General features: G+C 40.2%; 1 protein-coding gene across 19 annotated transcripts in view; it reads left to right on the top strand.

Moving 5' to 3' along the window:
* Positions 1–13,970, top strand: part of LOC127449143 (bromodomain adjacent to zinc finger domain protein 2B-like) — a 113,254-nt gene that overhangs the window by 66,061 nt on the left and 33,223 nt on the right. For 18 of the 19 annotated variants that reach the window (XM_051712372.1, XM_051712373.1, XM_051712366.1 and 15 more), the window contains 7 exons: positions 1,639–1,839; positions 2,151–2,306; positions 3,056–3,255; positions 3,421–3,630; positions 6,739–7,320; positions 10,219–10,819; positions 12,679–12,969. In XM_051712372.1, coding sequence (XP_051568332.1) covers positions 1,639–1,839; positions 2,151–2,306; positions 3,056–3,255; positions 3,421–3,630; positions 6,739–7,320; positions 10,219–10,819; positions 12,679–12,969 — 2,241 coding nt within the window. The remainder of the gene's footprint in view (positions 1–1,638; positions 1,840–2,150; positions 2,307–3,055; positions 3,256–3,420; positions 3,631–6,738; positions 7,321–10,218; positions 10,820–12,678; positions 12,970–13,970) is intronic. The other variant, XM_051712369.1, reaches the window with a different exon arrangement.

Here is a 13,970-nt window from a genome sequence, read left to right as displayed (position 1 = left end):
CAGTTACGTTTTTTGGGGGGGGGTTTTTTGCTTCTTTTTCTTTTTTTTTTTATATATCAGTTGCTACCACACTAGCATCTATTTAGGCAACTTTGCTCGGGACACGTAATGCTAGGTCACATGTTTTTTAATGTCATAAATATTATATAATAATACTTAATTTAATAAAAAATTACGCATTTTATCTATTACAATATTAGATTGCCCAAAATGGTTTGAATTTGTTGCATGATTTTTTTTTTTCCTTCATAAATGTCATTTTTTATTTAGCTGGATTATGTTGAGTAATTTAAAATGTATAGTATTTTAATAAATAATTATGATAATTTTCATAAATAGCCATCAGAATAAAAAGTGTGACTGAGTGAAACTAAGGGTTGCTTATTTTAGGCTTGTTTTTCCAGCCCAAGTTGCTTGTTTCTCTTGAAAAATCTGGCAACACTGATTTCCCCCCCTAATTTCTCATTACTGCAATGCGGAAAAAAAAAAATGGTGATTTTGATATTCTCTTTACGGCAACGTGAAAAAAAAAAAAAGATGTATTATTTAAATTGTAATGCATTTGTGTTTATACATCATAGAAGTACTGCCTTGGTGCTGCCTTTAGGTTTTGTGGATTTTAATAAAAAACTAATAGTACAACAGCATCTTTTGCTGCAGTACAGTACTGAGAATCATCACTGAAAACAGTGGGAATAGTAAAAGTACATCCGGACGCATTGCGGTAATGAGAATCAGGGGGTAAAATGTGCTTAAAGGAATATTCCGGGTTTAGTACAAGTTAAGCTCATTCGACAGCATTTGTGGCATAATATTGATTATCACAAAAATTTATGTAGGCTCATCCCTCCTTTTCTTAAAAAAAAAAAAAAGCAAAAATCTGGGTTACAAAAAATCACCTACAATGGAAGTGAATGGGGGCCAATTTTTCAACATTAAAATACTCACTTTTTCAAAGGTATAGCCACAAGACGTAAACAATATGTGTGTTAACATGATTTTAGTGTGATAAAATACTTTAATAACCTTTTCTGTGTAAAGTTATAGCCAATTTGACAACTTTGTTACCATGACGATGTAATGTCAACAAACCCTAAAACCCTAAAACGACTGTAAAAATGACAATTTAAACATCTTTACAGCTCAAATAATACACAAGTTTAAACAGAAGAATTAATGTAAGTGCTTTTATAAAATTATAAGCTTCACATTTCTGTTTTTAAACCCTCAAAAATTGGCCCCATTGACTTCCATTATAAGTGCCTCACTGTAACCTTGATTTTTGCTTTTTTTAAAGAAAAGGAGGGACGAGTTGAAATACATTTTTGTGGTAATCAGTATTATGCCACAAATGCTGTTGATTGTACTTAACTTGTATTGAACCCGGAACATGCCTTTAAGTGTCCTGAAAATAATCTTTAAATGCAGAAAATTAAAAATAAATCTCATTGGTCTTCACTTTCTTTATGCAAAAGATTATTTCATTATTTTTGGTATTGATTTAGGGTTAAATTATTAAATATGACCGGGACATTTTCTTGACCGGTTTCATGAGAATCACCCAATAGTGGTTTTAACAGCATGTGATTATGTATTAATAAATGTGTATTCGTGTCTGTTTTGTGTCTGATGGGAAAGGTCCTCTGTTTGGGTTGACGGGCAGCGACCAGCCCTTCAGTGTCAGCTCAGTGACGTCTGTGCCCAGCGCGTACCCGCTCATGGCTCACCCAGCCTTTGGCCTGCTCTCCCCAGCAGCAGCCCGCCCGGAGTTTGGGGGACTAGGAGGGCTTGGCGTCACTGCAGCACTCGCGGCTCACCCGCAGCTAGGAGCCTTCTCAGGTATGGGTGTGTGTGCAGTGTGTGTCGACACATCCAATGAGAACTTGACTGAAGGCCTATTCACATTAAGTCCTGCGAGACTAAATGACAGCAAATTATACAAATATTCACCATTAATCAAAAGTTTGGATGCCAGAGTAAAGTGCCCACAATCCGCAATCCAAACAAAGACTTGTCAAGAACTCATAGACATGCATAGTTTTTTTTAGCTGAAATCTAATTCTAATTAATATTTCATCTCTGTCTCATTTTGATTGTCTGCCCTAAGGTACTGTATAGATTGCTGACTTGCTCTCTCTCTCTCTCTTCAGAATGGTGGAGGGCAGCAGAAGCTCATGGACGGAGTACTCCGGCCTTCTTCCCCCCTTTTCTGGGCCTGCCCCCTATATTCGCCCCGCCACTTCACAACCATGAGGCCAATCCGTACACATCCAAAACCCCCAACAAGAGCAGCCAGGCCTCCAAAGGTATTAATCTGTACAACCCCAGTCACTGTATCTGTGAGTGCGCCTCTACCAGCCTCCTGGAAATAAATGAGATTACTTTGAGGCAGATTTAAAGTTAAAGAAAAGTAATGCAGCAGTAATGTAGCCTTCAGGCAAGTGACCTCACAGTAATCATCGCCCTGAGCAGTGTGGAGTTTATCAGGTGGCTGAGATTATCTGCAGTTCTCACATGTACCTTTGTCCCAGAAATGCCTGATAAATGTATTTAACCATATAAAGTGATATTTAAAGCATTATTTCACCCAAAAATTACAATTCTGTCATCATTTATTCATTCTCATTTCAATGCAACCCCATAAAAAGCGCAGAAAGTTATATGGACTATTTTTAAGGTTTTTAAAATATTATGATACAATTTTAAGGTGCTTTTTTGTTCGTTATGGAGTTTGATAGTCCGTGGTCACAGTATACATTTGTTGTGTGGAAAACAGCAGCTCAGACATTCTGAAAAGGTTTCTCCTTTTGTGTTCCACGGAAGAAAGAGGTTTGGAATGACATGAGGAAGAATAAATGATGACAGAATGTTTTATTTTTGATGAAACATTGCTTTATTTCCTATTTAAACAACTGTGTAAGGTACATTGGTAACCATAAAAGTAAACCCAAGCACGTTTGGTGTGTAGTTACAAACTACAGATGAACGTTTTCACAGCGTTCTATACATCACTTAAAATAATCTGTTTGGTTCACGTTAACTCTCTTAAATGCAGGTGTGAACGGAGCCGTGAATGGCCGTTCTCTCTCTCCCTCTGTGGCTAAAGGAACCGTTTCAGCTGCCCCCTCCCCCGCACTCCGGCCCCCTGAGCACAGCCGGACCCCCAACGCCAAAGCCCGTGACCGCAAGGCCAGTCACCATAGCAACAGCACAGGGGAGCTTCAGGAGAAACCCTCGCAGAAATCTAAAGAGAAGGTACAGCATCATGATAAAATGCGAGGAGCAAACATGCAGTGTGCAGTCTAAACACACAAACACAAGATGACAAATACATGACCATAGTGCAGTTGATTTGGGGAATTTATTGAAATAATTGTATAATGAGATGTTCACAATTGATATTTTTGTTGACCAATACAGAAAGTCCGTAAGAAGCAGGTGGAGGGATCTGGTATAAGTGAGAGTGAATCTGGCTCGTCACTGGATACTGACAGCGATGGACTGAGCAGCAGTGATATCGATGACCTTGGAGAGGAAGAAGATGAGGATGACGAAGATGAAGATGAACAGAGTAAAGACAGCGAGGAGTCGGACTCTGAAAAGGAGCGGCAGAAGAAAAAGAAAATGAAAGTAAGATGTTCATATTAGCATTTTACAGTTTAGTGTGATGTAGCCTTGACATTATAATCCAGACTAGTAACCTAAAGTTTGCAGGTTCGAACCCTGCACAGAACAATCCATGAACCATCACCATTTTGCCCTTGAATAATGCACTTAATCTCAGATTGCTCCAGGGGGGGATTTCCTGTTTAATAGTGTACTGGAACTCACTTTGGAAAAAAGCATTTGTGAAATGGACATTTAAATAAAAAAGTCTTAAAGGTAAAGTAGCAAAAACAACCTGTTTAATGCTAAGCGCCATTAAACTGGATGTGTTCTTATTCAGATAAGTTGCTATAAATATATTGACTTTACCTTACTTGCTTAGAAATGTTCTCTTCAAATTACTGTTCACCATGACAGTTGCTGACTTGAAAGAGAAAGATCACAGTAGTTGAAGTAGACAGTTTACACTAATGTCTGCTATAGTGCCCCTTGTGGCAATGTTGAGAAAGCAACACATACTTGCATTGTGTTGTGAATTGGGGACATTTCTGAACGCAGCTATGCACCAAATTAAGCTTGGGAAGTTTGAGGCTTCTACGCAGAGATTCTTTTATATATGGAGATAACAACCTCTGCGGTTTTATCATAGGAGAGAGCATAACGGCTAATAACGGTCAACTTGCGTGTTACGACAGTGAGTCAATGTTTGCGGATACCATACAAATGATTGGGAAGAGCCGTAAAGTGACACCTACCTGTCGCAAAATTGTCAATGACTTCTCTCATAAAACAGCAATTTTATCATAGTAAACTCCACACATAGTTCAATCCAAAAGGATTGTTTAGTGTAAAACATGTTGAAGATTAGCGGACAGGCGGTTAATTCAATAAATGATGAGCTGTTTCCTCACAAAAGCAGTTTATTCAGCGTACTGAAGCATCTCCACCATAGAAATCCATTAAAAAAGAATGGCCTCTTTTCTCCTCGCCAGTATACCACCTTAGAATGTCTATGGGAGGGCATGCGTTATTGCTATTTTAGGGTAAGCTTGTAGGCTCCCCTATTAGAAGGGTTCTGTTCTACGCACACATACTTTCGTAGGGTATGTTTTGGCCTTAAAGCGGTAGTTCACCCAAAAATGAAAATTCTCTCATCATTTACTACGGGTGTAACGATCCATCGATCTGGATTGATGCATCAATCAATTAACCAATGATGTGATGTCATCGATACAACGCGTTAAGATCAATGTATATTTTTTTAAGATGCACCTTTATTTTAACATTCTAATGCCAGCCATGTCCGTAGGCATATCTGTCTTGCATTGCAGCAACCTTATGGTATTAATCTTACTTTATAAGTGGTAAATATGCTTCTCGTGTGGGACACGGATGTGCGCAGACTCTAAGTGATTGAAGTTGCACTCTGCTCTATCCGTGTGCACGCACGTCAACAGGGCTGCGAGCTCCGGTGACAGGATAGCGCGGAGCGGCTCACTAGCGATTAAATCGGGCTTTCCTCAATATTGTGGCGCATGTGAGACATTTGAATTCTACATAAGTATTTTCTGTGGAGAAATTCAACCGTGTCAAATGGATAAAGAGCCCAGATATTCTGAACAGTGCTGACAAGGGAGAGAGGAAACACCTGTTCTTCGCCAGTATCAATTACAAGAGTTTTCACATCTTCACATCAACACCCTAACTAACATGCATCAGAGTAAACTGTAACAGAATTTTTCAATACAACCGTGGAAAACGTAGCCAAAAAAAAATACGGATAGCACATACTCTCCTGTCGTGGGTATTTGGGATTCAAGGACTTGCTTGACTGTTGTCGAGATGACAAATTGTCACTTAAGTGTTTTACTCATTCCACAATGTGATTGATGATGAAACGATTGATGATCACTTGTATGTGATTGTATGACCTTATTTTTTATATTATTATTTTTTTCTGTATGAACTGAATTAGCTTATTTTATTTTGCACTTTTTAGAGTGCTCAATAAAATATTCAAATTATATTTTGGTTGCATTTGTGAGATAATAATTGTAATTGATTGTGTAAAATAGGCACATAATATTGTAATATCTATCGCAGGCCCCTGAATCGAATCAAAATCTTATCATGGCAGACTTTGAGGTATCGGCAAACATCGGATCGCTGGCTAAAACAATTGATACAAGATCGTATCGGGATGAAGCAGGAGATTTACACCCCTATCATTTACTCACCCTCATGCCATCCCAGATGTGTATGACCTTCTTTCTTCAGATAAAAACAGGTTTTTAGAAGAATATCTCAGCTCTGTTGGTCCTCACAATGCAAGAGAATGGTGACCAGATCTCAAAAGGTCCAAAAAGGACATAAAGGCAACATAAAAGTAATCCATAAGACTCCAGTGGTTAAATCCATATCTTCTGAAGTGATATTATAGGTGTGGGTGAGAAACAGATCAATATTTAAGTCTTATATTTTACTATCAATCTCCACCTTTTCCAGCCCCAACCAGTAGGTGGCTGAATGTGAAAGTGGAAGTGTAGATTTACAGTAAAAAAGGACTTAAATATTGATCTGTTTCTCACCCTTACCTATCATATCACATCATAAGATATGGATTTAAAGAGTGAAGTCTTATGGATTACATTTATGTTGCCTTTATGTCCTTTTTGGACCTTCTGAGATCTGGTCACCATTCACTTGCATTGTGAGGACCAACAGAGCTGAGATATTCTTCTAAAAATCTTCATTTGTGTTCTTCAGAAGAAAGAAAATCATACACATCTGGGATGGCATTAGGGTGAGTAAATGATGAAAGCATTTTCATTTTTGGGTGAATTATCCCGTTAACGGTCAGAGACGGAGTGGAAAATTGTTGTGTAAAATTAATTTGTTACATGTTTAAATAAAATATTATTTATGGACTTCACCGGGGAAAATGGTACAACACTATGACTTAACTACTGTGACCAGCTGTGTTGTATTGTACATGGCTTCTGCTCGTCAGATGGGCATGTTGGCAGTCAAACCCTGGCTGACACAAGAGAGAAATTATGGCTTATCATGCTACTTGGACTTTTATGTTTTTGACCAAGTCTTGAGCAACTCCTCTCTTTTTCATTTGCTCAGATTGTGACTCCAAACTCGGGGCCCAATAAAAAGGAAAAGACCAGATCAGCAGAGCTGAAGGACTTCCATGGAAGCCTGCAGTACGGTGCATCTCTTGAACCCTCTCCTCCAGTGCACCTGCATCGCTCTCCACCACCTTCAGCCCTGTCTCAGTCCTCTCTGCTCCCTCTGTCGGGCAGCAGAGCCAGGGAGAGACCCCTCCACACCAGCGTCATCCAGTCCACCGGCTTGGCAGCGTGTGCTAAACCGTTATCGTTGATCACACAGTCGCGTCAAAACTCCTCGCCGAAACGTTCTCCACAGCATCGTACTGCCTCTCCAAAAACCCCTTCTACCAAGACCCTCCCCTCTTCCCCTCAGCTTCTCCCACTCTCTTTATGCTCCTCCCCCAAGCCACTATCAGTCCCCTCCCCTCCGAAGCCCCTCCCCCTGTCCTCTTCCCCCAAACCGCCCCCTCTCACCCCCTCTGTCAAGGCACAATCTCAAGCTTCCTCTCACAAGCCCCAGGCTCTGGATGTTCTGACAAGCAGGAAGATTCTGGAAAGTTCTCTAGCTCACGTCAATGACTGCAGAGTAAAACAGGTGAGTGGACGGTCTTGCCTCAATCTTGCCACGGTCTTGGTCTGGCAGGAGCTGAATCTGTGGTAAAAGAGAGAGAGAGAGTCAGAAAAGTAAGAATGTTCAGCCTTTAAATCCATATATTAATCTCCCTTTTCCCTCAAGGCCATTGTCTACGTTTTCATTTTTCAGAAAAGCAAACCAGCTAAAGCAAATTCTCCACAGTTTGTGTCCGTATCTTTTAAGCCAATTTAGGATTATCGCTTTTAGGGTGCTGTTGGTATTCAGGACGTGTCTCTTTTATTGACCAGCCTTTTTGAAAAGGTCAGAGTAACTGAGAGAGATAGAGATGGTGTGCATATTTGTGTGTTTGTGAGTGTGTTTAAGGCAGAAGGACAGAATGGACAGCTCCATTCTCTTATCAGTACGACTGGGTTCCCTACTGTGTGCTTTTAGTTGGTAAATGAAAGTGACCATGTGCATCGCTTTATTAGAATTACTGAAGCAAAACCAACAGGCAATTAACTCCATGACTTCTTAAGGGTCCAGATTTCAGCAAATGAGAGTAATAAATGTGCCTTTCCCCTCACCTCTCCTTTTGTTGCCATGAAATTACTGTTGAAGAGGTTAATATAGTTTCTTTTTGCCCTTTTGTAATTAACCAGAATGGTTTTATTATTATGTTACTGACAGGAACAGTTTCATACTGGCCTAATATTTAGATTTTATTAGTTGTGCTTGCTAAGGCAAGCAAAACTATTACAGTTTCTTACTTAAGGATAAGGATGTGAACAGACCCTGCACTGTTTGTGCTACAGATATGAATGATGTCTCAAGTCATGCAGTTTGTTGAGGAGATGTATGCTACGTATATCTTTTCTAAGTGATCAGACTTGCGATTTTGCCTGGAGGACGATAAAACGGGCGTAAAAATCCCATAGACTTGCATCGAAGGAGAGACCCAAGCCTTATCCAGGGACCAGAATACCATAGAGATTTGGGAATGGCCTCTTTTACTTGGGATAATACCCTAGAAGTAAAGCGTCGAGGTTTGCTTGGGCAAGCACTGCTCACATCTTTGTGAATGTAAAGTTTAGTTTTGTTTCATTACTGTCCCAATGTGTTTACTTACTTTGAGTCAGGAAGCAATAATGGTGCCATAAAGATTGTAAGCCGTTGAGCTCAACAGTTGAAGAGAGGGCAGAGTTTGAGCATTTCTTTTTTTGTTTGTTTTAATGAACGTTGAGGAGCTGATAGAGTCATAGCTGTGCTGTTGTTCTCTGTTTCAGTGAATCAGAGCAGCATTATGCTCACTCACACTCTTCCTCCACCAGCACTTAAGCCACATGACAACCTGCGCAATTACCACATCTCCACCTCTCCCTTTCTTCCGTTTTTTTCCATCTCGCTCTTCTCGTCTGCTCTTTGTTTACCAGTCAATACACAGTCATATTTGCTCTCAGTATGTATCTCACTCTCTCCAAAATGTAGCTTGGTTTAAGGAATTGGAGTTTTGTTTCACTTCATTTTAAATACAGAAACCCACTTTATATTAGGTGTCTTTAACTACTGTGTGCATCAAAAAGTTCTTACTGTGTACATGTGAGTTTAAACGTTGTACTTGCATTTAAAATACTAGCATGTAATTACAGCAGATGAGCATGACTGGATTGTTGCCACTCCTTCAATTCAGCATCTTTTCCCTGTAGATTTGTTTGGGGCATTGAGTTAAGCTCCCTTCTTCTGGTTTTTTGGCAACTTTATAAAGTTTTTTTGTCCGTAAATATATTTAAGAATTTTCATCTATGTCGCGCATTACCTCTGTCTTTCGGAGCATGCAGGCACCGCCGACACCAATTGTGGTCCAAATTCCATGCTGGACAAAGCTGGGATAAATTACATAATTTGATATTCCGATTTTTTTTTTTTTTACTATTTTAGTCTAAAGCGTTTGCATGTCTGACTGAAATCAAACTTTCAAAGTGCTTGTACTGACTGTTGATCCTGCCTATAAATCCAGCCTGATCCCCAACCTTTGGAAGAAGCAAATGCAAATTTCATGAGAAGTTTTGCAGAACAATCTGTGTGAGTGTAAGTACATATTATAGACACCTAACATAAAGTGGGACCGAATACAGTATTGCTCCAAAGTAATATTTATATTTTTTTGTTGAGAAAGAGCTTTGTTGCCAAGTATGCTCACACATACAAGGAATTTGTCTTCAGTGACAGAAGCTTTAAGTTCGCACAAAAATCTGTCTCTGCGAGGCAGAGAATAATAAAACAAAATAAAATTAAGAAATAATATAAAATACATAATAAGACATATTAACAGGGTAATATAGTGATAGAGGAACATATTTACAGATATGCGGAGGTAAGTTCATTCAAGTAGAATAAATATGCAGAAATGATTTTAGGTATGCTGGAGCAGACCCAGTGACTGTTCTGTATGCCAGCATCAGAGCCTTGAATTTGATACGTGCATCAACAGGCAGCTAGTGGAGAGAGACAAGGAGTGGTGTAACATGCACTCTCTTTGTTTCATTAAAGACCAGACGTGCTGCTGCATTCTGGATTATTTGCAGGGGTCTAATTGCACATGCAGGGAGGCCTGCGATGAGACCGTTACAGTAGTCCAGTCTAGATATGACAAGTAACTGAACAAGAAATTGTGTGGCATGTTTAGAGAGGAAGGGTCTTATCTTCCTGATATTGGAGACACATTGCACACTAGAGATATTGCACTATTGAGAGAACCCTGTGATGCAGTTTAACTTTTCATTAGAGAGATGGCTTGTGGGACAAAAAAAAGTGATAACTACTTAACTAAATAAAAAACCTTGAACAACAATGTAAGGATGTAATATTGACTTGTTTTTCTTGCTTTCTGTCCTCTCTTTCTTTGTTTTTCTTTTTTAGTCTTTCCTGTCCCAGGACAAGACATTTCCTCTCCAGTTAAAGAAACAGCAGGACCCTTATAAGATAAACAAGAGGACAGGGCTGCTAACATCCTCTTCCTCATCTTCCTCATCCTCTTCCTCAGCGCTCCCACATAAGCTGAGCTCCGAAACATCAGGTCGGACCAAACCGCCCGCAGCGCAGGGAACTGCCTCCTCTGGCCTACCTTTCCCTCATGGCCTGCTGGGTCTGGGCCAGCCCAATGGCACCATCCAGAGCACCCAGGACGCACCCCTGGCCCTCACCACCAAACCTCGCTCCGACCTGCCCGTCAATCTCAGCACGGGAGGCCGTAAGAACCCAACTTCTGCATCACCCATTCCCAACCGCACCCGTGAGCCACGAAAAAGCAAGACACCCAAGGGGTTAGAAGCCTGGAGGGGTCTGTCCCAGAACCACCTGGTGCAGTCGCTGGTAGACCTGTTTCACCACAGCGGAGCCGAGCAGGAGCTACCCAGCAGCAAAGAGTCTGATGACTCTGCTGAGGATGAAGATGATGAGGATGATGACGTGGAGGATGAAGAGGATGATGATGAAGAGGATTCAGATGACAGTCTCTCAGGTGAGATGCAGTGTGTTCAAGTGCAGAGTGACTGAATCAAATGTTAAAGAGAGGTTTTAAAGTGCGGATGGCTTTTTAAATTGAAATTCCTTCATCATTTACTCACCCTCATGTTGTTCCAAACCCTTATGACTTTTTTCTTTCTTAAGCCCAAAATATACTTCGGTTAGACTCAAATGCCTAGTACAAGACATAACTCAAGTTTGAAGGACCATAAAGACATCTGTATGGGTCTTAACTCCTGAAGAGAAGTAGTCCAGTATCTCACTGCAGTCGTAGCGTGCATGCGCCAACGGCATGTGTATTCATGCACAGTCAAATTAAGGACCGTATACTTGGAAAGGCTAAGCGTTTGACTCTGCGCAGATGCTAAGCGTTCACGTCAAAACCGAAGTATACTTTGGGCTTTACATGAAACACAAACAGAGATTGTCTTAATGCTTAAAGAGCAGCTATTATGGTTTTTCAAATATTACCTTTCATGTAGTGTGTTATATAGCTGTTTGTGAATGTGAAAAAGTCTGCAAAGTTTCAAAAATCAAAGTGCACGACAAATGTAGTTATTGACTCCCAAAAGAAAGAACTGATTCTGAACACCTGAAACGAGTCGTTAGTTATTCCAGACTTACTTCCTGTACTAACCTACGTAATTTGGTAATAAAAAACCCCGCCTCTGGTCTTCATTGGCTGCTCGCGAACAGCTTTGACCCGACCTCAAACATTACACTAAGCATTAGACCAATCACAACAGACCAATCAGAGCAGAATAGGCTCTCTGAAAGGAGGAGTTTAGAATGAATCCTTTAGAACGGATCATCGAACGAGTCATTTTTGACACTGGGGGAAAAAAGGTAATGCTGCAATTTAAATTATGAGCAAATTAAAGTGTTTTTTGACCTTGGATGCATGTAAATCTATTGTACGAGACCTTTAAAACAAAATTAGGCACGTTTAAAAACCATAATAAGAGCTCTTTAAGACAAATAACCCTAATTACTTCCTAAATAAATATTCTTATTGGACCACAATTGATCAGTGCATGCTATTCTGAAGACTTTTTTGTTTTGTTTTTTGCTTTCATCACAATGTAAAAACTTTTGTTTTCTGCCTCTTAAATGACATCACATACATCATGAAAATATACATCACATACATCATATTGCAAGCAAATGCCATTTCTGGTCGTCTTTAAAGGAATATTCCGAGTTCAGTAGAAGTTAAGCTCAATTGACAGCATTTGTGGCATAATATTGATTACCACAAAAATAAATTTTGCCTGGCCCCCATTCACTTCCATTGTAAGTGCCTCACTGTAACCTCGATTTTTGCTTTTTTTAAAGAAAAGGAGGGACGAGTCAGAATAAATTTTTGTGGTAATCACCATTATGCCACAAATGCTGTCGATTAAGCTTAACTTGTATTGAACCTGGAATATTGCTTTAAGGAATAGTTCTCCCTTAAAATTAAAATGCAGTAATTTACTCACTCTCATGTTGTCCCAAACCCTTTCCTTCTTACATGGAACACAAAATGAGGTGTTAGGCAGAATGTTAGCTGCACTGTATGTTAGTTTCAGTCAGCATTCACTTACATTGCATTTTTTTCTTCATTCAATGTAAGTAAATGGTGACTGAGGCTGGCATTATGCCTAACATCTGTTTTTGTGTTCTACGTAAGAAAGTCATACAGGTTATGGAACGATATGAGAGTGACTACATGATGACAGAATTTTTCTTTTTGGGGGTGAACTATCTCTTTTAAGTTGGTTGGTTCATGCAAACAGTGACACAAAGCATGTTATAATAATCAGTTCCTAAAACACCGTCTCATGACCCTTCGTCTCACCCTCTCTTTTTCAGAGTCAGACAGTAATTCAGACAGTGAGATGAACGGCTCTGAGGGTGGTAAAAAGAAGCCCACGGGTGGAGTCATGGACACGGACACAGATGGAGAGAAGACCCCTCAGAAACTCAGCAAGGGGTTTCCCCATCTCAACTCTGCCACCAATCACAGCTTGTCTAACTGTCTGCCACTCAACCTCCAAGTCATTAAGCCCTCCAGTGTGGCCCCGCCCACCATTGTGAGCAGCTCTGGTGCCTTGACCTATCAAAGCTCTCCTTCCTCATCATACTCTGTTGGGACCTCTCCAGGTAACCACAGGCAACATCAAGCAGCAATAAATTGCCTTCATGTCATCACACTGGATATGCTCAACACCTTCCTTTCGGGCTATGTCTGTCTCAAAAGTGTGTATAGGACTGGATATTTATGTGTGTGTGTCCTTTTGTTTTTGCATTTGTCTGTGTGTGCGCCGGCCTGTCACACTCAGATGACGAAGTGTCTAATTTTAGAAGGATAAATGGTGCCGGCTGGCATCATTCAGCTCTCTTTGTGCATGTTTGCACCGTTTGGGTGTGCGTCCTTGGACCTTACCGTTCTGTCTGAGCTTGGTTTGGTCTGTTCCAGGAAAAAAACAAAACCGAATTTGTATTAAACTGTTTCCTTTATTTGTATTTTCCTCTTGTATTTGGTATGTACCGGGTCAGTTTCAGGGTTAGGTAAATGTAATCTGTAACAAGAGCACTCTGTGTGGTGGCTGCGTTAAGCCCAGAACCATGTTTGGCTTAACCTGTAAGCTAAGTCACTACCTCTGTTTGGCTGACTTCATCAGTTTGTTTTTTTTTTTTTTTCTGAAGCTAACAGAGACATTTGTTAAACAAAACACTCACAAATCCAGCAAACATGGCACAGAAGTGCATCTGCTCTTGGACGCCGTTCAGCATCCCTCACAGAAATTGAATTGAGTGTGTCCCTTGCAAAGCATGAGAAATCTGTAATAAGCTGATGAGAGTTACTGTGTTATTTGCATTTTGAGCAGTATTTGAGCTGCTTAGAGCTTCAGTCAAACCATGTTTTGTTTGCAAAAACACTTCACTTCTCTAAAGGCGAGATATGAGAGATAGTTGTTGTGCGTGATCAAGTTTTATGAGTTTGTTAGTTTCTTCTTGTGTGGTAGGATAGTGTAAGGAGGGTTTTTGTTAGTGGTGGTTGCTAAGGAAAGAATCACTGTTACTATTGCTCATACTTAAGTGCCCTCTTACCCTAAGTAACTTTGGTTCACAACTCTGTGCGAAACTTCCATGGATTTGAA

Source organism: Myxocyprinus asiaticus, chromosome 12, assembly GCF_019703515.2.
Source record: "Myxocyprinus asiaticus isolate MX2 ecotype Aquarium Trade chromosome 12, UBuf_Myxa_2, whole genome shotgun sequence".
In the NCBI taxonomy this organism is placed as follows: domain Eukaryota; kingdom Metazoa; phylum Chordata; class Actinopteri; order Cypriniformes; family Catostomidae; genus Myxocyprinus; species Myxocyprinus asiaticus.
The sequence above is the reverse complement of the archived record's forward strand: the minus strand, read 5'-3'. Positions and strand labels throughout refer to the sequence as shown.